Genomic DNA, 26,969 nt, shown 5'->3' on the forward strand with positions numbered 1-26,969 from the left:
GCCACCAGAGGGAGAGAGATGTTCACAGGTACTGCTTTGTCTAAAATGCACTCCCTGCAGGGCTGGATTCCGCCGCTTCCCTAGTCCCGCTGAGGAAACCGAGCGGAGAAATACGCTCCAGACAAGTAAGGTTTTGGGCTGCAATTTTTTTGCCACATCTTCAAGCAGCAGCGTGTTTTTCCACCCTGGCTGTATGTCCAAATGGGTATGAAAATACAGGCTGCAGTGAAGGGTTCGGTGAGAGAAATAAGGCATAGTGATATTTCAACAGTAGAAACCGTGGGGTTTCTTGAAATGACAGCTGTTGTGGCGACCCCAGCTCACCACCTGACCGGCAACCAAATTCAACAGATAATAAAATTCTTCAAATTGCTGTTAAGGGATGAAGTATACCTCAAATGAAAATGGAACCAAGCACTGAAATCAGGGCAGGGATCATATGAATGTTTCAGCTATTTTGCAAAATCTGGATTTATTCACATATTATTCCACTGATATGTAGCTGAATCATGTACTGTAAGCTCTTAAAATGAAATACTGTACCACTGAATTTAATAAAGGGTCTCAGCTGCAACTGCTAATGCTTTGTCTAGGAGAAATACTAAACTCGTAGTATGGCTTTACAAATATTTTTGCCAAATGTCTATAATACTGGATTGTTTTCCTGAAAAATAAAGTGAATAAGTATCATAGCAAGAAAAATAAGAACAACAAAGGACACCAAAAAATCTAATGAATGTTCATCACAGTTAAAACAATGATTAGATTTGGGGCTTAATTATTCTCTGAATTCCACTATAAATCATTTATGTCTGGATAAATTGAAATGATGACTTGAGAATGTGTAGAGGGGTGGAGTCCCAGTCTTAGTGTAGAAGGTAGACCTAGAGGTTAAACTGGAATTCACAAAGATAGACCTTATCTTTGCATTACTCAAACCATTGCATGAGATCACTCTTTGTGATATTAGCTTGTCAGTAATAACTTAAGGGAGAAAAGGGAAAGCAGTTCAAATGCAGGATTTTCCTCTCTAAGGGGTAAGTTAATTCATGCTTTAAACTAAGAAATAAATGTTTTATGCTTTGCTCTGTATTTGCAAGACAGGTCTTGCATAAACTAACTCTAGGACATAAAGGAGAATGAGATAGTTGCTCTCTTGGAGGCCTGCTCATCACTTTAATAGCCCCAAGCCATCTACCTGTGTCTTTGGATCAAGGCACTATTGTATTGTTAAAATATAAATATTTAAAAGCCAGTGCCTTTTAAAATGGAAATGCTGAAAGCTTTTGAGGTGAATGTCATCCAACTTTAAAGCTCCAGCCTGTTGCTTCTTCTAGTTATTTCCATATGAAACAGTGGGGAAACTGAGGCACTGAGTGCTGTAGTGACTTTCCCAAGGTTACACAGTAGATCAGGAGCAGAAATAAGTATTGCAGATTCTCCCTCCAGTGCCAACACTGTCTCTATTCTAGAAATTATTTCATTAAATATAAGTAGTGAATTAAGAGGTTTTTTCTTTATTGGAATGTTAATATCTTCTTGGTTTCACTGCAGCAAACTGAATTAGAGGACCATGATTCATGTGTTTGTAGGTGTAGGCAGCTGTACACCAAGTACAATACAAAGAATATTAACAATTTTAATTGCCTGCAAGCACTATTGGTAATACAGCATCTTTCATAGCAAAGATTACTCCTAAAATAAGGGATTTAGATCCATGTATCTTATACCCTGTATAAATCTTATAGCAGTTTTATCCCTTCCCCAATTTAAAAAAGGGAAACTGAGGCCCTGAGTACGTGTGAGTAAACGTAAAACGCTGAGTTTTAGATGGGGTTTTTTTGCCTTAGAATGTGTATCCAGGGAGTTTGACTGGTACTTTTTTAACGTGTAGAATATTTATGTTGCATAAAACTGTGTGCACATAAATCTTCCAGAAAGCTCATCAGGAATTATGGAGCACTCTTCTTGGCTCACAGTTGTGACCCTGCATCCTTCTGCTTTTGCCCTCTGTCACTTAAGGTAATAATGATGTGCCACAAGGCAGCGGACTTCTTAAAAGTCACAATACAGTGTCTACTCTACTGAGTGATGCCCAGTAGCCATGTTATCAGTGACAGTATTTCAATGTACTACATTTTCTGAAAAGTGAGAAGTCTAAAAGCAAACTAAAGATCGTTAGGGCTTTCTTGAACACTTGCATTAACTAATCCTTTATTGGATTTTTTTTTTTTTTTAGCATCAGAAGTGCATGTAGAATGATTCATCTTACTCCAAAACTAGTCATTAAGACACTTCTCAGTGGTGCAACTTCTAATTATGTTCCTTTGGTCATCCCACAGAATAGCATGTAATACCTGGTTGGAATAGTAGCCAGAGGAGATGCTCTTCTGGATAACATGTGACTTCTTGTGTCATTATGGTGAAAAGAAAGGTCCCACTTCTAGGGACCCAACATTAGCAATATAACAGAAAGTAATTTTAAACTAAGTGCCCCTCCCACCACCATCAACATCTTTCATTGTTACAACTCTAAACGCTCCAAAGTTGGTTCTTGGTAGGTAACTTTGAAGGAGGACTGCACAGATGCCATATCAGTGCTGTGACAGCTATTCCATGCCTGTGACTGCCATAGTCTCATAAATGCTTTTACACTGATACAGTACTGTCTGTGGTAGCTTTGAGTAATTGGACTGCTTATGACCTACTAAGAAGTTAACTTCAAACCACCTTCCTTAAATAAACCTTCTTGATAAAGGAAAAGCAGGAAGCTAGACTTGTATTTGCAGGAAAAGCAAATAAAGTGTTTATAAAGTAAAATCTGCATCAGAAGAAGCCATATGTATAATTTTAGCAAGTGTTTGCCTAGCTTCAGCAGAAGGAGCTAAGTAATTTAAGTGTGTGTCAAGAAATAAATTGAAGCCTTTCATTATATGCTTAGATAAGACATTTCTGACCATAAGTTATAGGAGATGACTTTTTGGAAAACTGGGAAGATGATATTCTACTGAGGAATACCGTAGAGAAAATGTAGGAATTAACAAATTAAATCCCTGGTTGAAAACACTTTCTAAAAAGCAAACAGAAATTAGCAGTTAAAATTAATTTTTCAATTTTAGTTTTTGTTGAAAATGTTTTGTTGGACATTTTGGCTTCTCTATTTTTAGTCTGCAGCCATTCCATGATCCCTAAAAATATCTTCTTGCTTATAGCACAGCCTGAGAAAATGGAGAGTATAGTACATTCCATGTGTTACCGCATGAACAATATTTTTTTACCATATTCATCTTCTGTGCCATTAACTTCCTGAAAAATTTACAAGACCCTGAAGCAAACATACTTTTTCTTCTGGGTTCCCTTCAAATTTGAGATTTAAGAGACTTCACTCACTCCATTTTTGTGAGATTGATTTACTTTTTATATTAGTAAAGAAAAAAAATGACGTAGAACCATCCCGGAGATTGTGATGACTGAGACCTATGCTCTGCATACTGCCAGCACTAATGCCCATTAACTTCACTAACATTCCCCAGGGAGCAAATTCTGTGTTTTACCTTCTTTTGGTGATGTTTCTCAGCTTTAATATCTCTGAAATGAGGCAGCCTCCAAAATTGTAGAAGACTGTATAAGCAGATGTAGGGAGGGTTCATCCAAACATTAATTATACACACAAACCAGGTATGCCTCCTGACAAAGGGCAGTGAGTTACCCTTGTGCAACAGCACTATGTAGCGGTGTGAGACAATTCCTGGATGCTGGAACTGTGCAACCAAGTCCTAAGATACCTCCATCTCCCAATAGTAAGGGTCCTACTGAAGTCCTAGTATTTAAAACTACTACATACCACTGCAGTATCAGCAGGTAGGCTGAAAGAAGTTGTGTTAAAGAGAGCAGCTGTGCTAGGGATTACTAATGAACCATTCAAAGCGTGATGGTAACAAAATGCTGAAGGTTGTGTCTGATATCACTGAGTACCAGAGAAGTACCCCCAATTCATTGTTGGTGAGGTAAGTAATTTCTGAAGCAATTATGAAAGCTAGTCGTTGTAATAATTAGCATTGCTTATCAACATGTTTTTGAAAAGCAAATCCAGAGGCAGTATTACAAGGCTCCAAACGTTTGCCTTTTGGGGGTTGCTGCACTCGCTGATATAATTCCACCAGACATTTCACTCATCTTATTAACAAGGCGAGTGAAATGTCAGAAGGCATTAAGTCAAAATATGCTGCATTCCCTAAGGGACACTATACTTCTGTATAGCCAGAGAAACTTGTAAGAAGGTAGAAAGATCATTTTAGAGTGAAGACAAGTGAATGACCAGGATAATTTACCAGGAACAGGACTGTAATACTTCAGTTACACCAACAGATTGGTAATTATAATGAATTTTTGTTATCTTGCAAACATTTTTTGCATACAGTAGAGCGTACAGGCCTTTCCCAACGTTTACTTTATACTTTAAAGGTAAAAACAGGTCCTTTGCATCAGGGGATTTCATCCCATTAGTTCAAGGATCTTTGTGTCACCATTTTGTTTGGTTTTGTTCTTCATGTGGGTATAAAAGAACTAGGTATTTCTTGACTTTAGAAAGGGAATTGGATTTATTTAACATAGGATTAAAAAGGATGACAGATCTGTCCACAGAAAGAGCTCAACAGATAAAGCATAAGGACCAAAGTTTCAGTTTTTTCCACTAGATTGCCCTTTCTGGATTTTTCCATATTTGATTTTTTTTTAAAAATAGGAACTGCACATGCATTCATTCAGATATGGACACGTACACACAAACATACATTTGCACACCCTTATTCTGTTGGTTTATTTCCATTTGAACAAGATGGAAGCAAGATTCTAGTCTTCCTTGTCTTGCCTCAAGTCCTAATCTATTGTCTGTTGTTCCTTTGTACTTCTTACAGCTGTATGCTTCCAGTGCTGAGGTGGATGCGTTTTTGTGGAGTAATTTTTTTGCAGAAAACCGGTTGTTCAGAATTAACCTGTAAAATATGGAATTGCACCCTTGTGGGAATAGCGCACATAATTTAACAAGTGTGCGATGCACTTCAAAGGGCAGTTTTTGAGCCCTATTTTGAAATTACAGGCTGATCTTTTAAGCATTTAGTTATATTTTTCATGAAGTATTTTTATGGTAAAGGACAACAGAGAGGGGTGTAATAATTATGTCCATTATTTCTACCACTCAACTGATGCTTGGAATTCCCACTGACACAAACATCCTTTCTGCATATTTAAATCCATGAAGTGTATGCAGCAATCACCAGTATGGTAGATGGGAGAAGGGAAGTAAGCACAAATGACTGTCTGGTTTTTTTTTTTTCCTCTGCATTAGACAAAAGATCTAGAAGATCTAGCCTGTTTTTTTACCCTGTTGCGACTAGCTTGTACCCCATCAAATAAGCTAAATTAATAAAGCCAAGGAAGGTAGCTTGTAATGTCTTTGTGAAATCCCCTTATCAAAGTGAACTGAGGAGTCATTAAAAGACCTTGACCTCCAATTAAATTAGCTGTGCCTTTGTAAATGGAACTGTTTTCTTGCTGGGTGTGTATTTGGTATGAATTTGCATAAAATCTTCGTAAGTGCACCATCTTCTTTGGTCCAGAAAAGAGAGACAGCCCATTAATGCTACAATGTTAATAGCAAAATGAATTCAAGTCCTTTTTTTGTTTGTTTTGGGTTTTTTGATTGTTGGGGGGTTTTTGTGTATTTTTTTTTACTCTCTGCTGTACCATGCAGACCTAATGATCTGGAGGGTTTTTATACTCAAACATGAGCTGCCAACTGTTTTAATTGCTGTAAATCTATTTGCTGTTCAGTAGAACAAAGAGAATTCTCGAAAGGGTTTTCTAGGTGGCACGGAGTACAAATTAAAACCATATACTTCCTACTGTGAGAGAATACAAATTTGCGTCCCAGATGTTTCGGAATAATTTCTGGGTTTCCTTCCTTACAGGAAAGGAAAACTCGCCTCCTTTTCACTAGGACATACACCATTTATCATGCTTTACCCTCTGCTCAGCCAGATTGCACAGTGGTGCATGCAGCCTCTGAATGCTTTGAACGGTTTAGTAGGTCTTCCCTACAAAAAAGCTACAGAGAATGAGTGTGGACTACATGATTTGGAGGAAATTGGTTCCCGAGAGTTATTAGTTTTCTGTCTTTTGAAGCACATATGCCATGTTTATAATGGCAATCATGGGTTAAAAATAAAAATCTACTTAGCTTTACATCAGAGCTGGATTAAATTTTGTGATATTATGGGGCTTTGAGAATTTGCTTAAACTTCCTTCTCTGTTTAGCTTCACTGCTTGAAACTTAGGTGCAGGTTGAAACAAGTTTCAGATATGAAAGTTATGTTCAACTCCAACTGCTGCTTTAAAGTCACTGACTTTCATAAATTTTCCTCTACAAATCCTATGTTGGATTTCTTACATATATTTATTTAGAAACTCTGAGCTTCTAAAGAATCTCAGATCTCTGATCTCCCTGAGGTTTTTCAGACCTTGGCAGACCCGTTGGTGAATCTGACCAGATAAATAGCATTTGAGAAGAAACCTGAGACCAGCTTTACTTGTGACTTTATTACATACAAGAGTATCAGTGGATATACATGAGCGTATCTCCATTCAACAGCTTTTAGTTGCCTTTAATTTGCTTTAAAGCTGTGGTAATTCTGGACCAGTATATAAACTATGTAGGGATCAAGTGGTTGACTACACTGTAGTAGCTGGATACAGACTCTTTCCTGAGGGGGAAAAGGGAATACAATTTACGCTGTTCCATCTCTTGTGAATGCTTTTGGTGATTGTAAATGGGTTACGCTAAGATAGAGACCACGTGTCTGCGTAAGCCACACGGTCTAGAGCAGATGATGGAAGTCTTTTGATGGGTTTAGGCTGGTCTCGTTTGGCTGCTGAACTGCAATGTCTAAAGTTTTCAAATTCAATCACTGCTGCTGCCACGTTGATTAATTTTGATGTAATTTCCCTCCCAGTGGCATAGCAGCGGCAGCAGCAGTGAAGGACTGGGCAGGTGTAATACAAGCTTCAGTTCCCTTCACAGTTTCTATCATCTCCTAAATTGTAAGACAAAAGAATATACCCTTTTTCTCTTTTGCTTTTTCAATCCTTCTTGGATGTAAAATCAGAGGGAAAACTGTCCAAAGGTGCCCCGTGGCTGCATTCATATAAACATGTCTGGTCATAGCAGGGGAAGATTTTTCTCAAAACAAAAAAGTGCTAAAGCCAAAATGGTAAATATCTGAATAAAAATGGGACTTCTGTTCAGAGATGTTGTTTAGCACTTGATTTCAGTGTTTGATTGATTGATTAACATACTGTTAGTCATTCAAGTTTGAACATTGGTTCCAATGACACATTGCTCGTGTATGATAACGAGGAGGAAAACGCTTTGCAATCACTATGTGCAGCTGGTACAGCAGCCTTGGACGTGACATGTACCTTAACACAACAAAGCATAAGCCTGGAATAATAACTTCCTTCATGGAAAAATATGCTCAATTAGCTCTTCAAAAATATGAATGAGCATGGACAGTTTTCATTTTCAGTCCCTTGTAAGTAAGGATTTGTTGGCTGAGATCTGAATCCTTCATGTGTGTCTGTACTAATGATTGCTCTTTCTTTTTTCTTCCATTCCTCAAACGATTTTGGGAAATTTTGAGCCCTTTTAAGGGGAGGGCTGGAAGTCTCTAAGGGAAAGATGAAAACTGTCACTTTTCCACAAAGCTATTTCTTCATTAGGCAAGAAGTGAATGGTTTTTCTGTTGGTTTCCTACTGCTTGCCATGATACAGTACTGCAGGCACACTAAAGACCCAGGACCAGCATGGCTTGTTACTCCCTGTTTTATTTTAGAGGTTTCTCTTTGTAGTATCCTGAATAGAAAATTAAAGGAATGGAAAGCCAGATCTTTGTTTTAGTCCAAAGCCTGCCTACTGCTGTGCTTATTCAACTCCTACAACTGGGAGGTATGGAGAGAAATTGGTTTTGCTTCCTCATTCACCACAAAAGGATTTAGCACAAACTCCTCAATAGTTCTTTGATTATGAAATTGTTACCCTGTTTGCTTTACAAGCATGTTTTACAAACCCATCCTGTCCTTCTTGCCTTAGGGGTGCCTGGAAACCAGGATCATAATAAATGAGCTGATAGTTGAGATGTGATCTATATGGGATCCTATCTGTGTGAAGAGAATAACATGTTTTCTGTTTGGCATCAATTTCTAATTGGGAAGCTTGTGCTTTCTCAAAACTATGTGAAATAAAATTTAGTACTGGAAGTATTTTTGGATAACAGGTGAGAAAGCTATGGGGGCTTTGCTTGGGAGTACTGAAGAAGCATAGATTGTAAACAAATTTTTATTTCTGAGACTACTCCCTGGAGCAGTTCTGTATTTTACCATAGTGTCAGCTGAAGCCAAACAAAATCCTGATATGCATTATCTATTGCGATGTACTTTAAAATTGCCTCCAAAAAAAAAATCCATACCCCATAGGGACACTAGATCATAGATTGCCAATCACCTATTACTGTAACAAATAGCCAAAAGGTGCAACAGGCTGTGCAGGTAGAATGAAATTCCAACGGCAGGAGCGGCAGCATATGATAGGTTTGTAATTTGGCTCCTCTGACTTAGTGCAGTTAGGGAATCAGAAGCTTGCTTTGCTCCTTGCATTTGCTTCCCTTCTCAGGTCTATGTATTCGTTTGGCTTGCTCTGTGAGACCACTGCTGTCTTAGCATACACCTCTCTAATAATAGCATGGAAGAACACCATCTGGATTATATCTTTTATTTTCCTGCATGGAGTGACTGGGATTTATTTAACAGGCCACTGGAAGAGGAAGAAGTGAAGCTCAGAGTATAGGTAAACTGTTGGAGTATGGTAAAACTTGCTAATGGCTTATCGGAAGAGACCAGTGGTTGTGGAATGACCGCTGTCCTGGAGGGCACAAGAGGGTGCTGTGCACTTAGCAGATAGCAGCCTGAACCCCTTATTTAGTAGTACAGGTTGCTGTAACTGACTGATGCAAATAAAAGATTAAAGTAGTACAGCCTTAATATCTTATTAGATAGAAAGCTTTGCAGAATCTCCTTCCTGCTATCCAAAATTGCCTGAAGTGTCTGGCAAGTGAACGAAGCTTCAGAATGATTCAAGAGAATTTCTATGCTGTGAGGGAAACAGATGAGGTATAGAAATAAGCAGTAGCTAAGGAATCAATAAAGCTGAACAGACAAACTGAAACAGGAAATGTTATACAGAGGCAGACAGGTCAGGAAGAAACTCTCTGAAATCGAAGACAGTGAGAGAAAGGTGTCAGACCATGGCGGGTGGCCTGCCATGGCAGGCACTGCAGCTTGTCTTGCGTAGCTGAAGATCAGTGCTGTTATGTGTTGGCAGTGAAGCTCTGTTTGCCTGGATGCTGTGAGAACAGGGCCGATGTTTGACAAACCTATGGGACGCCTATCCCAAAATATCCAGAGCCTGGTAGTAATCCCTAGTCTTCTGCCAACCCCTTCAAAAACATCTCAGACAGGAAAGCTCCACAGATTCTGTGGAGAAATTGCGAACTGCATGTGAGTGTGCAGAGTAAACTGTGAAGATAGTGTTGCTTACAGTGCTTCCCTACAGGGGTTAATATGTAAAGAATACATGTGAGCGGCTGAGCAAAAGGAAGGTCTGTTTCTTACAGAAAGGAGCGGTCGTTTTAGCAAGGGCTGGTGGAATTTTTGGAGAAGCTGAGTCCTGTTCCTACCCCTGCCACTAACATGTTCTTGGATCTTTCACAAATTGTGCCTTATTGTCTGTAGTCTCCCATCTGTGAAATAGGCGTAATAATGCTGAGGCGTCTTTGAAAAGAAAATGTTGGAGTCTGATTATGTACATTTGATAGAAAAAGGATGGGTCTGCATAGGAGGAACCATAGGGATCCTTATGTCCTGTGTATTGATAGCTTCACTAAATAGAGAGCTAGATCTCTCTATAGAAAGTTGTCATTATGACAAGATATCAAGTCAGTTCTGCTTTCCTGTGTTAGGAACAGCTTTATCTCTGACCCTAAAGCCTTAATTGAACTAGGGACAGAAAAACAGTAAATTACAGTAGGAGCAAGTGTTTGCAAGGTACATCCTTAAAAGTTTAAAAAGCATCAATTCTGCATGAGAAATACCAGTTGCAGTTACTTGTTGCTGATTCATTGAATCCTGACCACACACAAGAGTTATTTTGCATTTATTTTTTTTTATTCAGAGGTAGCCTATCAAACTTCGACTTCCTCTGTAATTTAAAGGTAAATATTTTAAATAATCATCTCAGGAATTTAGTTGGGCTTTGCCCTGGTAATTTATAGAGGCAGCTGTCCCCATTCTTTGAGTGGTGTTTTAAAAGTAATTCAAGACATGAAAGACACCTGGAGCAGGGTGCATGTTTATGGGAGGGATCTAGAGGCTGGCTCAAGGTGGTTTAGCTAAAAGATCTATGAATTAGAAACAAGGTGTGTTACAAAATGTGAGAGAGAGGTGTTCAAAGGTATAACCCTTCCTGGCATGTTCACTTCCTAACAGCAGTTCACAAAATTGGTTGGAAGGGACTTCTGGAAATCATCTAGTCCAGTCCCCCTCCTCAAGCAGAGTCAGAGCAGGTTGCCCAATGCCATCTCCGGTTGGGTTTTGAATATCTCCACAGATGGAGACTCCACAGCCTTTCTGGGCAACCTGTTCCAGTGTCTGACCACCCTCACAGTAAAAAGGAAGTGTTTTGCTGTGTTCAGATGGTTTTTAATTTGTGCCCATAGCCTCTTTTTCTGTCAATGGGGTGCTATTGAGAACAGTCTGGCTCCCTCTTTGTTCCCTCCCGGCAGGTCAGTGTTTCTACATACTTGCTGAAGGAAAGGTTGATTATATTGCTTTCATTATTTGAGTTGAAGTGCAGGTATCTCAGGAGGATAGGCTATCTTAGAAGGACATTTTTGTACCCTGTCCTGGATGAAAGATACTCTGAATTTAGTTATGAAATATGACCTTAAATCGAGATTACTGGCCTCTCTTTGACCTAGGAATGAGTTTCCGAAGGTGTTTGAGTTTGTGCTCTAATCTTCAGGACGCATGTACCCAAATACAATCTGTATCTTTAGAAAAATTTTCCCTCATAGTGCACGGGTGTGGCCCAAGCACTAGAGTCCCATTTCTGTCTGCTTATACAACATGCATAAAGAGGGAGGGATGGAGTTAAAAGTTAAGCTTGCAGCTGGCAGAGGACTTGCCTTTCTGGGTGTGGACTTGGGGATGTCAGAAGAACACAAATGCTTTGTTGCAAAATCATCTCTGCTGTCCCCTGGGAGATACAGATTGATTGTCAAATATTTCACCCCCTGAAAATGAAGAAAATCTATTCAGTTTTAACTAGCTGAAGGTTTGAGCCACAATTTGCACTTCTATGTGGTGCAACAGACATTACCGGTGCCATATTAGAAAGTAGCTGGTTTGGTCATTAAACCAGGAAAAGAAAAACAAAAACCCTCACTCCTGAGACCATGTTCCTTGTTGCTACAGTAGGTTATACTTCTCGGTTAAAAGATAATGAGTCATATTTAAATAATGTTAACATGCCTGCTCTAAAAGCTAAGAAGGCATCCAGGAACAGCACAGGTCAGCATTCCTTGACTTTGGGCTCCCTCCCTTGCTGCTCTTCTGCTCCCTGTTTTACAAATGAAAGGGAAAACAGTCCTTGGCAGTCAACCAGGGTATTTCCCTGTCCCTTGCTTGCATTTCTAGAGGGTATAGGTCACCTTGATGTAGGCTCACATGAAGAAGCAAAGTCAGTGATTTCATCAGGGTTTATTACCTGAAGGGCTTTTTAAGCATTAAGCTGTTGCTGTCAGAGTCACAGGATCAGGTGTGATTTCCTGTTTGCTGGAATATACAGCAAATATGCAAGCAGGCTCTCTGCTTTTTTTAGCTCACAAAAGCAAGGGAGTCCTTTGAAAGATCCTCCGTTTACCCAATCATCGCTTTCCCTGACACTGTACAGCATTATAATATTCTGACAGTGTAAATCCTCACATTTGCCTCCCTCCCTCCCTTTTTCCTTCACTCTCCTTCCCCCTCCCCAGACTGCTGCTATCGGATCTGTGATGATATGTGATCTCCTGGATACAATCACACACACACACGCAAGTACCAGGCACTGCTGCTCAGCTGAGCAAAATGTCTTTCTCTTAGAAGTGGTGCTCATCACAGCTTTCAAATCCTTGACGATGTTGCCATGCTTTCCTTTCTGCCTTCTGCCTTTTTCTGTCTTTGCCTGCCTGCTTTTCTTACCTGTGGGTCATTTTTGCCCTGCTGTCTGTAGCTGTATGGACTACCACACCATAGATTGCCGGGATCAAGGACTCCCGAGTGTTCCTAATCCATTTCCATTGGATGTACGGAAACTTCTTATAGCTGATAACAACATTCAGGCGATACCAGCTGATTTCTTTATATTTTATGGAGATCTAGTCTATTTGGACTTCAGGAATAACTCCCTCACCTCTTTAGAAGAGGGCACTTTTAGCAGTTCTACCAAACTGGTGTATTTAGACTTAAGCTACAATAATTTAACACAGCTTGATGCTGGGATATTCAAATCAGCAGAAAAACTGATAAAATTGAGCCTTGGAAACAATAACCTGGTGGATGTGGATGAGGCTGCTTTTGAGAACCTGGAACAGCTCCAAGTGTTAGAACTGAATGACAATAACTTACAAAGCCTAAATGTGGCAGCCCTAGAAGCGCTTCCCTCCCTGCGGACTATACGCTTAGAGGGCAACCCTTGGGTCTGTGACTGTGACTTTGCCAATCTTTTCAGCTGGATACAGGACAATGCATCTAAGCTCCAGAAAGGTAAAGCTCGGTGGCTTACAGTGCAGTATGTATGTTTCTCTATATGTGTGTCTTGGAGGGAAGGAGGGTTCTTGGTCAAATTGTCTGTGTGCTGCCTGCAGTGACCCAAACTGCATTTTGGTCAAACTGTAATTGCATGCTTTCAACAAATGAGTCCATTAAAATGATATTGGCTTCTTTTTAGCAGCAGGTCCTCCTCCCAGCTAAGAAATAAAATTTAAAAATTAAGCCCTAATAATTTTGATTTATACACTAAACTTACATAGGAGTGAAAGAGCCTTTTCAATTTCATTCAGCCCAGAGCTGGTTCTCTTCCAGACTTCATTTTCTCTCTGGTAAATGTATTTTCTACAATAAGCCCTTTGAGCAGCTAAACATTCAGTGCCAGCTCTTTAGGGAAACTGATTTTTCTCTCATTTTACTGATCAGCTATAAAGCTGCTACAGAAGAGTTAAATCCCCATTTTATGCAACTGTGGTTGTCAGCCCTTTCCTGGAAGTATTTTGTTGTGATACCCTGTGTTTGAAACTCTCTTCTGTAGCTTGATTTTGGCTCTTTTCATTAAAATAGCACTGCTTCCAATGTTAGGAATAAATTGAAATGGCTCTGGAACACCGCAAAATGCGAGATACATAATTCTGGTATTTGGGCCAGTAATTTTCAGAAAAGCGGGCGGGGGGGAATTAAGACTGCCATGTATAGGGAATCCAAACTCTTGCTCCACATTTCCCACCCAACCCCAAAGCCTCTTTTAATCCAGCTTTAGCAGGAGATCATCTCACAGTTCATGCCTCCCAACAAGCACGAGGGCATAAACCCGTACCGTTGAGCCGCCCAGCTGCTCGCAGAACACAAACTGCTTGGAGCATAAAACTTTGTAAGGGCTACAGGGGGTATACAAGTATTACCTGACATGAGATCACTGGTGTCTGGGTTGTGTCTGTGCAGAAGATGGTGAGAGCTAAAAGGCTGGGGGAGAAGAGGTCAGGAGAATGGGTTGAGGTCAAGTAACTGTTTCTTTGAATTCAGACAAAAAGGGGGAAAAACACAGTGAGCCTACAAATTTCAGAGGTCTTCTCTCTCCTTTCTTGGTGATCATCAGAGTCTGTAGTCAGTTATTGAAGTTATTCCTATGCTCATGACCTTGGGTAGCATTTTTTAATATACTCATCTAGGTTGCCCTAAATATTCTTAGCTGTAAAACAGTTGTTATAAGGAAGAAGTCATTTGAGGAAGAAGTGTTGGGTTTTTTCCTGTCTGCCTCAGTGAAACTTTCTTCTTAATTCTTTCTAAACCAGACCTGGGCCTGTTCTCCCACCTTCCCTGATGCTTTAGCTGAAGTTTGCTCTATTTGAATCAAGTATTTGCCCATCTCTCATGCTAAACATCAGTTCACTTTCCTCGTGCTTTCCATCTCCATGTTGTAGCTCCTTCCCCTTTATCCAGACCGAGTCTGTTCAGTTTGAGAGCCCATCCCAGCCCATCTCTCTTTTCTTTTCTGCCCTGTCAGTGTTTTAAAGTGTATCTGAAGTTATGTCTGGAAATCTCAAGTGATTGAGCTTTCCCATAGTGTTGCCAGTGCTCCCCAGTGTCTTGCAAGCTTAGAGGTGCTTTCTCATAGTTGTGTTTCAGCCAAATAGCTAAAAAATTACCACCTCATCTGGATCTTCCAAACTTTCAGTTAGTTTGATTTGGGAAGACAAGGAGGGAAGGAGCAAATCTGCAAATGGCTGATTTTATCAGAGCTGTCCCTCTGATATGGCCTAAGCAAATGATTTGTATTTGTTCCTAGGAGCAAGTCCCCTGATATCTTTGCAGCCAGTCATATCAGTGAGGTCTAGTGCATGTATGCAGAAAAGCGTGCAAAGTAAGCATTTTCTTTGCTTGTTGTGAGCTGCTGCCACAAAAACACTGGCTGTCTCTTTTAATAAACGAGCAAAACATTATTCATGAAGGTGAGGGCAAAACTAAACCCAAAAAGGAAAGACTGTCTCAATGACATTTTATAACTGTATGGCCACAATTGAGCGCCTTTCAAAACAACTTCTGGAAAGTCAGTGTAAAATTAATTCTTAGAATTATGATTTGATTGCATTTTATATCCAGTTTTCAGTTTTTAATGGTGTTGCAACATTATACTCATAGGAACTAATCACATTAGCATTACCTGTCTGGTTATACTTGTCCAAAGCCACGTTCGCCTGGCCTTTCCTGGGAGGGGTGGGAAGAGCAACTCACTGAAAGATTCAGCATTCAGACTCCCTGGCTTCCTCATGATACTGCTCTAAGGCTGGAGACAGAAGTGTTCTTGCAGCAAACACATCAAGATAAGTAGGGAGCAGGCATTACCTCTGGAAACACTGCAAAAGAAAATGATAGGGATACATTTTCAGGGCCCTAGAAAAGAGCTTAGTTATCTTGGCTGCATGCTTTTCCTTTATAATTCTGCAGCAGCTCAAGCATTTGCATTGCATGGCCTATACAGTTGGGAAAAGGCAGGAAGGAAAAAGGAGTTGGCTGGTGTTTTTCTTCTCTTGGTTTTCCTTAAGAATAAGCTGTGATTAGCAGTACAGAACAGTTCCATGACAGGTTGAAGTTCCCCAGCCTGTAAATGGCAGACTTCGTAACCGGGGTTTACTGAGAAGGGAAACGGGGTGGAAGGGCGAATGACAGTAAACTTGCATCGGTGATCCCCGGTCCTTTCATGAAAATACTAAGCACTACAAAGAAACTAAAGGCTCTGCACACTGTCTTGTCTTATGCTGGCTTTGGATGCTTCAGAATGGGTTAGACAAGAAAGGATATGCCAAAGCAGAAAAGAAGCTCGCTCCAACCAGTCTGTGGATGAACTAGGATCCAGGGCTGCCATTTGCAAGTATCACTGTAGCATAGCAGTCCCTCCAGATTCAGGACTGGTAGCAAAAACAGGAGATGAATGGCTGGGAGAAATGCATTGACAGATAGATTTAGGTTCTGGGCGTTCATTTTGATTCCTCACTTTAAATGACACTTCAGATAGTTTAGTGTGCCCTGTCTGCACGTCTGAGAGAAATCACTCAAACTGTTAACTGTTTATTAAGCCCAGCCACTGCTCCACCTTTTGATTTTAGCACTGCAGTAAAATGGCATGTTAGTCAAAGCTACCCTTGCGTTTTGCAAAAGAAATACCAAGTTAATTTAAAAACTGGAATTTTGTCAACTTGAGCTGACATCTCAGTAATTGATCCCGAAGCTCTCTTCCTCTGTAATTAAGGCCTCTGGAGAACTCAGTGATCTGAACAAAAGCTATACTTCAACTGATTAGTTTTGCAAAAGCCAGGTCCATTTTTTTTCTGGCATGCTACCAGAAATAGCTTGTAAAGTTATAACTTATGCTGACCTGTCTGACTAGCTGACTGTAAAGCCTCTTCCCAGCTGAGCTGCCTTTGCACATCTAACTTGTCGCTTCACACAAACAGCTGGGATTTGAATCATTTTACAGATCCCAGCACTTATTCATCTAACCTAAATTTCTAAATAAAGGCTTAATTGGCAGTAAGTGAATACTCTCGCATGCCCGATTTGCAGGCAGACTCATTAAAGAAACTGCACTAAAAGTTTTGCAATCAAACTCAGCACTTCAAAACAGCAAACATATTTTTATACTCATAAAAAGATATTAAAAGCAGCATTTTCATCATACTCCAAAACCAAATCACATTTTTCCCCCTCTGATTTGGTTATTAATTGATTAAAAACAAATCAGTGTGTATAGTGCAAAGTAGACAAAGGAACAGTGAAGATCAGTGGAATGGTGATGAGTGCAGAATATATAATTGTTGTTCTTTTTCCTAGAGAAGACTAAATGTTAGCTATGGGTCAAAATAGTTAAGTTACAAAACTTACAAAGATTTTCTGTAGAAGGATGTTTGATTTTATAGGCATTTGTTATTCCTGAATGGCAGCATGGTGGCCAATGATTCATGTTAAATGCTTCCCATTAGGAAGAGCATGGAGTTTAAGAATATTGGACAATTTTTTGGAAATGGAACAGTTGCTTTAAGATCTCTGTCCCTTCAAAGATAGGTGTAAAAACTTTCATGGAACGTTTTACTCCATGGGGGGCATGCAAACTCTCAGAACAAAAAATATCTTGAACAAAGGTCTAAGTTGGTCTTAAACTTCTTATATGATTTCCTTGAATTCTTTGAGTATCTGAGGTGTATGCTATTATGTTCTATCCTCTGCTTGCCTGTATTTGATCCATCTTCCTGAATTTTACAAAAAGCATTGACAAGGCTGAAGTTCTCTAAAGTGAGACTTGAAGAAAGCAGAGGAAGAATAGAGTTTGTTTGGACTCTGGCAGGAGAAATTAAGAAAAATATGAATAAAAGCAAGAGAGGTACTGAATAAAGGGAAGGATGGTTATAGGTTGAGTTTAATAATTTTGGGGCGTAGTATTTCCAAGTTTTTAATTCAGTGAAGTCTAAGGAAACTTGGCATTCATTTTTTTTGAGCTCAAGAGTCACCTTTGAGATTTCTTGGATTTTCTGCTTCAATGGGAGCTGGAAATCCTACAAAAAAATACTCAGCAGTTTCTCATATTTGGAAGGGCTTTCTTCCGCTTTCAGAGCTTGTTCTGTGTCACATTTTGTCTTGGCTAAAAATGCGCTTTTCTTTTCTTGCCTCATCTCTTAACCTACTTTTTTTTAGTAATGCTGTTTGAAACTCAGGGCTCATCCAGCAAAAGGTTGTCACTGGTGCACATGACCTACAGAACTGAGGTTTATGAATGCTTTCATTTCAGTGTTTAAATAGAAATGGCTTTGGAATAAATTTTTGGTGAAAGGTGCTGTTTAAAATTAGTGTGTAGCACTGAAAAGACGTTTCTTGAACCTCTCTGAGGATCCCATCTCGATGAAGGGATTGGATTCAGGTAAAATGCATGTAACAAAGAAATACAAGTAGTCTGCAGTAGCCGCATTGAAGTGCTTTGTAGAGATCTCTGTTGCTGATTTTTGCTTTCTGCAAACTTGCTTTGGGCAGCTGTGCCTGTGACCTTGTTTGCTAATGACTAATGCATTTTTAACATTAATTTTAATTAGAATTTAAGTATTCCTTGCAGTGTGACTGTACTGTCTCCTTTCTGTCATCTTGCCCTCATTTTGCTTTTTACTTTTTTCTTCTCAGTGTCTTTGGAAAAACCTTTTCAGGAAGTTGTGTAGAGTTTCTGGGATTGCAAGAAATAGTCGGTGTCTATGCTCTTCGTGCTAGGTACAATAGTGTTTTCTCAACATTTTGTGTTTCATACATACTCTTTTTAATTTCCCCACTATCCATTGCAAGAATGAAAAATTTTGCTGCCCTCTATTAAAACAGTATTAGAAAAACTTCTAGCAATCTGAGGAGAAGGGTTAGACGGAGCATTTTTATGGGTGGCCTGTGTATACTGATATTTCCAGAAAGACTTGAAAAATTCATTCAGAACTGGCCAGCGACAGAATTACAAATAGATTTGTGCTGCCTCTGTGATAATTTCAGACATTCAGAATATCTATTTCTTTAAAGTAGCAGAAGTTTAAGTGGGGATTGGTGCTCGGAGTTAGACTTCCCTGTTACAGACGGGATTAGCTGGCACAGTGTCAGTGCACCAGCCTCCTGAATGCTAAATGTTTACGTTCACACCACTAGAAGCAGAACTGGTAAAAGAAGCCTGAAGAAGACAGAACTGGGTCCAGTTGCAGAACTGTATCCTAAACTAAGGTAATTGCTGAACTTTACTGGAAGAAAGTTTGTTAGTGTCAGCAAATCCCATGTCACAACGCAAAGGCTGTAGCTAGGACCATGTTTTCCTCTTCATTTGGTCAAATGTTCTTCCACTTGGGAAAGTTGTGTGCACAAGACTACAAATTTTTAAGATATCCAGAGGGGTTTTTAATGCCAGTGCTGACACAGATGGTGTTTAGCTACTTTCAAGACTTCTGTAGCTAGTGCCTCCTCAATATGGATGGATAGGTAGATTCTGGTAAAGTGGCATATTTCCCCAGGTAAAGACTGTCTGTGCAAAAGAAAAGGAGAGAAGGATGCCAGTGAGAGGAGGTAGGAAAAAAGCAAGAGTGGGTGACGACGAGACTGTAAGCAGCCTTCTGGAACAGGAAACTTGGGCTGAATTCAGTACTAAAAGAAAGCAGTTACGAGATTCAGAAATGAATCAGTGTAGTGAGAAAAATGGAATGATTTTTGTAAGCCTGTTTAGGAAGACTGTGCCATGAGGTGATCATTTCTTGCTTCTCGGGCTCTTCCTGTAATCCCATTTCAATCTAAGATCTATTACTAAACTTACTCTGTAAATAAAATAATGTCTGACCTCACTAGTCCAGGCCTTTATAGTGGCCCTGGGCTCACTGAAGGTGTTAAACATTGTCTTCAAAACAAAGCATCATAATTACATGAGAGTACAGGTTTCATTTGACCTTCTAACCTAACTAAAAGCCAGTGAAACAACTGAGCATTTTGTAAGTCCTCTTGATTTATCATTCTTTATCAGCAGCTATTTATTCATCTGCTATGTAGAGAAGGCTGTCTTAACTTCATGTACTAGTACAGAACCAGAGCAAGCTTGAGCTAAAAAGGACAGGCTGTTCTGTCCATTACAGCCATTCAGTTCTTCCCCGAGTATCATGCACATGCTAGCACATCACTAGTACAGAACATAATATCTGTTTTTTTGGAAAGGAATTAAAAGCCTTAAGACATTTCACACATTCAGCAGCTTTTATTCTGTTCAAACAGAAACTCCTAACAGAAATTAGATTCCCTAACAAGTGCATCAAATCTGTTTCTATATATATACACATACATATATAAATATATAATTTGATATCCTAGTCATTTTCAGTAAAATGATCTGACTGCCACTGGCTTTTCACTCTGTTTCTTCCATCTTAAGGTTTTTTTGGAGTACTGCCATCTTTCACAGATTTGAAGATGTGAGGACAGCATTTGCAGATGTGAACACCTAATGTTAAACTTCATATTTAGGCATTGAGACAAACTGTTAAGTACCCTCTAATGTTGATCTGTGAGACTCCAGGGCACTTGGCCATAAAAAGTTTTATTTAGGGACATAAATCTAGGCTTCAGGTTTTTTAAGCCTTACTGTTCTCATAGCTTGAGGCTATTTCCAATGAAATTTCATATCTCTTCAGAGGCAATGCCTCTCTCACTGCTTATTAATACATCTAATACATTAGTGACAGTGTTTAAGTTGACTAAAGAGAACTATAGCTGAAGGCAAAATACCGTACAAGAAATAAAATGCCACATTTAAACATTTCAAGTCTGTCAACTATGTTCAGCAATATGAGAGAACAACTAAATTCCACCCAAAAGGGCAAATACCAATTTTACTTAAAAAAAAAAAAAAAAAAAAGAAATAGCATATTATAGTGCTCTTACATTTATTTTGTAGACAGTAACGAACATATGTGTGTGAAGCTCACTTAAATGCTTATGGCTTCAGATATTTTTCTGGATGTATTTCCTATACATACCAGTGTATGTATGAGCGGGCATTTTCATTATCTCACACTATTGTACATTGCTGAATGTTAGGAAACTATTTCTCTTGATACCTGTTTTTTGTGAACTCTACAAAGACCCAACAGAATTGAGGCCTCTTTTTCTTAAACTCGGCATCCACAATTATAGCTCGGAGATCTTGCTGTGAGGGTTAACAGACCATAATATTGAAGTAATAATGAATTTCAGAAGTTCTCCAATAAAAGATAGGGTTAGCGTAGGTATTAGCAATTAGCACAGACAGAAATACACAAGGAGTCCCTCAAAACAGAGTCAAGTAGACCTGGAGTAAGTGATACCTCTTGCTGCTTCTTTTTAGCTGGAGGGATATAAAATGAAACTCACAATACAGTATGTCGTCAGCCAAGATATCTAGGGAAAACCCACATCAGATCCAAGAGCAGGCAGTTTCAATGCAGCCAATACACTGTGTGAAAATTCCCGGTCAAACAACCGTGTTTCTCATAGGTACTGAGTTACGGCTACAAAGTACCAGCAGAATGCTCATGAAACTTGGTATCTGGGGTTTTGTGGAATTTTTGAGGTGGGAAGATCAGTACAGTTATACCTTGGCGCATTTTGTCAGTCTGTTTTATTAATTTACAAGGAAATTATTTGTATAAAGACTGGTTTCAGGCTGCATCCATTTTCTAAAAGCTTCATTTTTACAGGGGAAGTATTTCAGCCTCTGACTCTGCAAGAAAAGTAGGCCTGTGCATCATCCTTTACAGAAACAAATGTAAAGTGTTTATTAGGATCTAGCTGCACCTTAATTACCTACAATTTATTGTCAAAGTTTAAGTGCTAGACTTCAGTGGAGTTATAATCCTCTAATGGTAAGGCATCTCAAAGTCATATTGTTCCAAAACCGATTAGGGAATTTAGAATCTAGCACCTGTCCCTTGACTGGGACTTGAAAGCATTCCCTTTTTAAAAGCAAACAATATGTTACAGCTTGCTAGTATAGTACATCTGCTTCTTCAGATGGCAGCAAAAAGATATGGAGTGTGTGACATTGTCCTTGGGACAGCTGGAGTTATTACAGATAATAGCTGACCAAAATAGCGTAAGCTATGTATTTATAACACAGTCACACTTGTTATTTCATTTACAGATTTGTCTGGTATGAAGAAGCAACTCTTTGAACATGTTGTGGGAGCAATGAGAGATATATATATATAACTATCATGAAAGGTTTTCTGGCTGCAGCGAAGCACTAAATATCAAAATTCTTTGAGATACACCTTACAAGAAGCCTGGCTGATTTTTTTAAAAGAATAAATTGAACAGGTTCTACAGACAAAAAAGAAAAAAACCAACAAAACCCCAAACAAACTATAAAAAAATAATACCATTCAAGTGGTTAAAGTGTGTGAAAGTAGAGCACTAATGTTAAATGGCACTCTCTTGTCCTCTGGAAGTCTTGTGTGTGGGGACAGGTAATTTGATTGAGCCAGTCTATATGCAACAGAATCACCCAGAGGGAAAAAAACCCCACACCTTATAATTAATACCGATTGCTTTATATAAGCCATTCTTTTGTTCATTGTTCATGCAGAGGGTGTATGATGACTTGGGATTACTTTCTCCTTAAGCAAAGAACAAAATTGGATCTATTGCTAGGCATAAATGTAATAGGACAGGTGAAGTACAGAACATCAGTTCTCTACGCACACCAGATTGTCATGTCATAAGGACAACCTACTTTAAATAATGTAAAGGAAGTAACATATTGCTATGTAAGGAAGCAGGTGAAATGGTATTGTTCATGTGTCATCTTAAGCAGACATGCACTTGACCTTCAGATTATGATGTTTTCAGGTAAGCAGTTAAAAATTCTGGTGCAATAACCACTGCATTAGCTTTGGGAGGAGAAATTCCACCGGAGATATAGCTACTAGTCTTACTACTGTTACAAATGAGTCGTCTGTTCCAGATTCTCTTTGGAGTCGAAAGAAAAGCTTCCATTAACTGTATTGGGTTTTGCTATAGTGTCACAACACAACAAAGAAAAACAGTCACTGAACAGGATGGACTAATAAATGTTCCTCTCTCCCTCAGTCACTGGCACGTGCTTCCACCGAGCTCCGCAGTCCTTCTAGGTTGCTTACAGCAGAATTTTATCAGGCTGCCTTGTGCGTGGATAGGAGAGGTCAGTTCATTCCTGTCTAGTTGAAAAGATGGTGCATACACAGGGTGGCTGAAACTATAGCTGGGAGCTAGCAAGGCCTCTATACTGGCCCCTGGTTTATGATGCTGTTATATTGCCTGTTAGCATCTATTATTCTCAATGACTAAGAATTCTGTAAAAATGTGAGGCTAAGCTAGCACATTGGAGTGTCACAGAATAAAGCAAGTAGAAAATTCCCCATCTAATCTATTTGGTTTGAGAACATGACCTAGATTCCAGTACCCATGGCTACATGGAGAGGAGCTTTTTTATTTCGCATTATTGTATAATCAGACTCAAAATCCTTACAGTACACTGATTCTCATAACAAGAAATACCCTCTAAGTGACTTGGTACATTGCAGATTCTTTTATATTTGTATTCTGTGTTGTGATGTTAGGTGAAAGCATCTGGGAAACAGGAATAGAGCTCACAAACTACAGGCTCAGTTTTGATCCGTGGCAAAACGGCTGTTGGTGATGGTAATGAATAAGTGGGCTCTTGCTTCTCCATGTCTAGGATCATGGGCAAATACTACCATACTGAGTTATTTCTAGAGGCAAGGGCTGCAGTATATAAAACTGCTTAGAACAATATTTTTCTTTTGGAGTCTTTTTTCCTCTGACTCTTTTCAGTATATTCTTTTTCTACTTCCTTCCCTATGGAAGCTTAGATCTGATACTCTAGCTCATCAAGGCCACTCCAGCACAGAGGTCATTTTAAAAGCTGGCAGGTGAGGACACTACAGAATTTCTTTTGCAGTTGGTCAGAAATAGAAAAAGAGTTTATGGTCACCTCTGCATTCTTTCTTTAGACGCACTGTGAACATGGCTTAGCTGCTGTGAAAGCAGCAGCTCTCATGAGGTCTCAACAGCTATTACAGTGGTTTGTTTTACAGAAACACAGTTGTATAGAAACTTTTCTTGTGCTTGCTACAAGTGAAATGGAATTTGTTTAGGTGCTGTATTCACTTGGACCAGGCTTTTCTGCCAAAATACTGCAATGATCTTTTCCTGTTAGCAAGGAACCTCCTCTTCAAATGAATTTGTGATGTTACATTCATTTTCTTGCTGTTTCTACACAACAGCAGTAACTGCTTTGATTACTGTCAACATCATGTTGCTTTATTGAAAACTGTTCGCTTTTTAAAATCTGAGATAAAAAGACACAGGTCTTGGCATTCCAGCATACGGTTTTTCACTCTGCCCTTATTTCTCATGGTTTTGAATAGGGAAGGGTATCTATTTGTGTCCCCTTTTGCTTGTTACTCCCATTAACCCCTAGAGTTGCTGTTCTCAAGTCTTGAAAAGAAAATGCGGACTCGGTGAACAACTCTCACTTCTTGCATTAGAAAGGTTTGTACAAAGAGCTCTACCACAAGCTACAGAGTGCCATAGTATGTATTTGCTCTAGCCATCCGTGCAGTCACAGGCACACTCAAGTGCTCCAGTATGTCAGCTTGCATACAAGACATGATATATATGAATACTGCAGGTTCTGGATTTCCAAAAGTCTCAGAGGATGTTTGAAACCATGTGGCTCCTTTACCTTCTGGACCAGTTCCATAGACAGGAGGTTTCAAAGATCTGCAAAGCAAATTGCTTCACCACCTGGTATACATTGCCAATGCACTCCAGGCTCAGAGAAAAAATGTAGCATGTATTGAGGTGGCAGTTTGTCTAGAGGAAACCATTCAGCCTTGGGCATGCTGTGACTGTTGTCCTATTCTGCTGGCAGCTTTTATGACGTTGTCAGTGAGACGAGCATGAGAAAGAGGGAAGGCAACAGAACTTTAGGCAAATACGACAGATACAGGATGGCTTTTAGGGATCAAAATCTAGTTCAATCATCATTACAAGGTCAAGTAAGTCAGGGTGATAACTGGATCTATAGTAGACTTAGCTAAAACTCCCTCTCAAATCAACATAACAGCTGGGCTGGATCCAGATAACCCATCAGGTTTGCACCACTAACCTTAGGAGCCTGGGTTTAATAGTAAAACATCATATGCCATAGCTATTCAGCCACAAGAAAAATGGGATTCACAAAAGCGTAAGAAATCTTATCGTCACGCATTCCTTATTTAAAGTGACATAATGGTTATATGGTAGAGCTGTGTGATGGAAACAACCTATACTCTGTGTGCACACAGCAATGCAGATGCAAGAACTGGGAGTCCATTCTGTGATCATTAGCAGACAAAGAGTAAAAGCGTATCAAGTAAACCAGCAGCAGTTCTCATGTCGTTAAATACACAATTCTTGTATTTCCTCTTTACATTCATATCCTTAATAGCAAGATAAAAGCTATCTCGCCAACAGCCTTACAGACTTGATTCACTTCATAATTTGTTTCATTCTAGCCCTGTTAATATACCTTCCTGACTTTCCCCTGTTGTGAATGAAAATGGAGTTGGGCACATGCAGTGAACTGTGTGCTTTTACTGTCCAGTATCAAACTATATTCTCACCAGTTTTTAAATTTAGATTTTTTGCTTTCACTATGAAGAACCCAGCTTTAGGCATTCTTCAGAAATGTGTGGAGGAATAATACCTGCGAGTCTGCATGTCTTTATGACAGTCAGAGAGAAGAGGTGAAAGCAGGTGATAGACAAACAAGCATCCATTAAACCTAAGCTGTTGTTTTGACCAGAAGAAAAAGACAAGATTTAGATGCATTTAGGGTTCAACATTCACTTTTTTAAATCTTCAAAATCATGGTCCCAGGTCATACCTGACCTCCTGGAAGACTGAAGGTGAAATAACCCCCTTGAGTGGCTCCTGGAAATTAAATTATGTAATGGCTTTTGGATAGTGACAGATTTTGTTCCCTTTTTTCCTGAATTTTGTACAAATTCATAAACCTAGAATTAATGCTAAAACTTTTCTTCAGCCATTTCATCTCTGACCAGAGCAACAGAAGTATTTATCAATATTCCACTGATTTGTTTCCCTTTCCTCTTCTTTGCAGGTCTCCATGAAATCCAGTGTTCCCTGCCTGTAGAGAATAGAAGAATCTTTCTGAATGAATTATCTGAGGTCAGCTTTAGTGAATGCAAATTTAGTTTGTCATTGACGGACCTTTTTATCATCATCTTCTCTGGAGTCGCAGTCTCCATTGCTGCTATTCTATCAAGCTTCTTCTTAGCAACTCTAGTACACTGCTTCCAAAGATGTGCTCCCAGTAAAGATGACGATGATGATGAAGACGACAGTGAGGACTGAACTCAGTCTAGATGCTTAAGCTTCCTTGGTGTATAAATTACTAGATCATCAGCCAAAGTCTAGGAAGAAAACAAGTAGAGTAAAAGCTTTAAACATGAATTAAATGAAATCACAATGTGTAAGGATCTGTTCTAATCTCATGATGGTCACAGGTAGGAATTGCAGTTTGCATCTGAGACTGTTAGCTTTGCTTACATACATAACCTGATGCAATGAGACCGAGTTAATTTCTATGATCCTTAATCAAACTCTGCATTTAAATTTGAAGATTGGAGGAGAACAGGGGAAAGGCAAAAAAAAGTTCGTGTTTTAAAAGGCTAACTCACAGCTTCCAGATTGTCCTTCTGATGAGATGCAGATTCCTGTAAGTGCTTCATAGCTTGTTCCTAATGCACTTTGAAAAGGACTGTCTAGATGGAGGCATTTCAGCTGGAAAATATGAAAGCAATTTAAAATAGTATCTTTCCTAGATCTAAGTAGTGGGGGATTCTGTTAAGCTCACACAACTTTCTAAGTAACAAAATGCAATTAAAATGATTTCTAGAATTGTAGAAAGCAATATAGGAAGGTTGGCATTTTTTCTCTGCAAATGTTCTCTATAAACATTCATCCTCCATTTAATGACAACAGTTGCAGGCATCATTCAGCCAAAAAAATTTTTTTCTATAAGGGAATACGATTCTAGGTCTGAGTCATCCACTGCAGCTGCCTGGCACCTCTTTGGTCGTGGCACAAATACTAAATATAACATTCTTTTGCATTTTTAGATGCAAAGAAGTAAAGGATTTTCCTTCCCTGTAATGGTAGGCACAAGTAACTGTTGCAGTATCCAGTCCATTTAGTTATTTTAAAACACTAAGGGCTGTATTCTGCTCCTGATCATACTAGAGTGACACAACTGAAGTGAACACCATGATCCAAATTGGCAACTATAGAAACAAGAGTGGAATCTGGCCCGAGATGTTTCTGACTGTATTATAGATTTGTCAAAAACTTGAGCTCTTCATAATAATGGTAGATATTTTTGTTAAAATCAAAAAAGACATTTATTACAAGAGATTTTTGGAATAGTGCTCGACAGCTTTTTAGGATAAGTATAT

General features: G+C 39.2%; 1 protein-coding gene across 1 annotated transcript; it reads left to right on the forward strand.

Annotated features, from left to right (window-relative positions):
- The first annotated feature begins 12,164 nt into the window (after window positions 1–12,164).
- Window positions 12,165–25,920, forward strand: LRRC38 (leucine rich repeat containing 38). Its single transcript, XM_009816892.2, has 2 exons — window positions 12,165–12,915; window positions 25,616–25,920. The coding sequence occupies exons 1-2, from the start codon at window positions 12,165–12,167 to the stop codon at window positions 25,867–25,869; spliced, it is 1,005 nt and encodes a 334-aa protein (XP_009815194.2). The 3' UTR covers window positions 25,870–25,920.
- Window positions 25,921–26,969: the final 1,049 nt, after the last annotated feature.

Source organism: Gavia stellata, chromosome 27, assembly GCF_030936135.1.
Source record: "Gavia stellata isolate bGavSte3 chromosome 27, bGavSte3.hap2, whole genome shotgun sequence".
In the NCBI taxonomy this organism is placed as follows: domain Eukaryota; kingdom Metazoa; phylum Chordata; class Aves; order Gaviiformes; family Gaviidae; genus Gavia; species Gavia stellata.

Coding starts and splice junctions, on each gene's coding strand:
- LRRC38 (XM_009816892.2), top strand. CDS start 12,165: ATGATATGTGATCTCCTGGATACAATCACACACACACACGCAAGTACC. Junction 12,916..25,615: donor TGCATCTAAGCTCCAGAAAG/GTAAAGCTCGGT, acceptor TCTTCTTTGCAG/GTCTCCATGAAATCCAGTGT.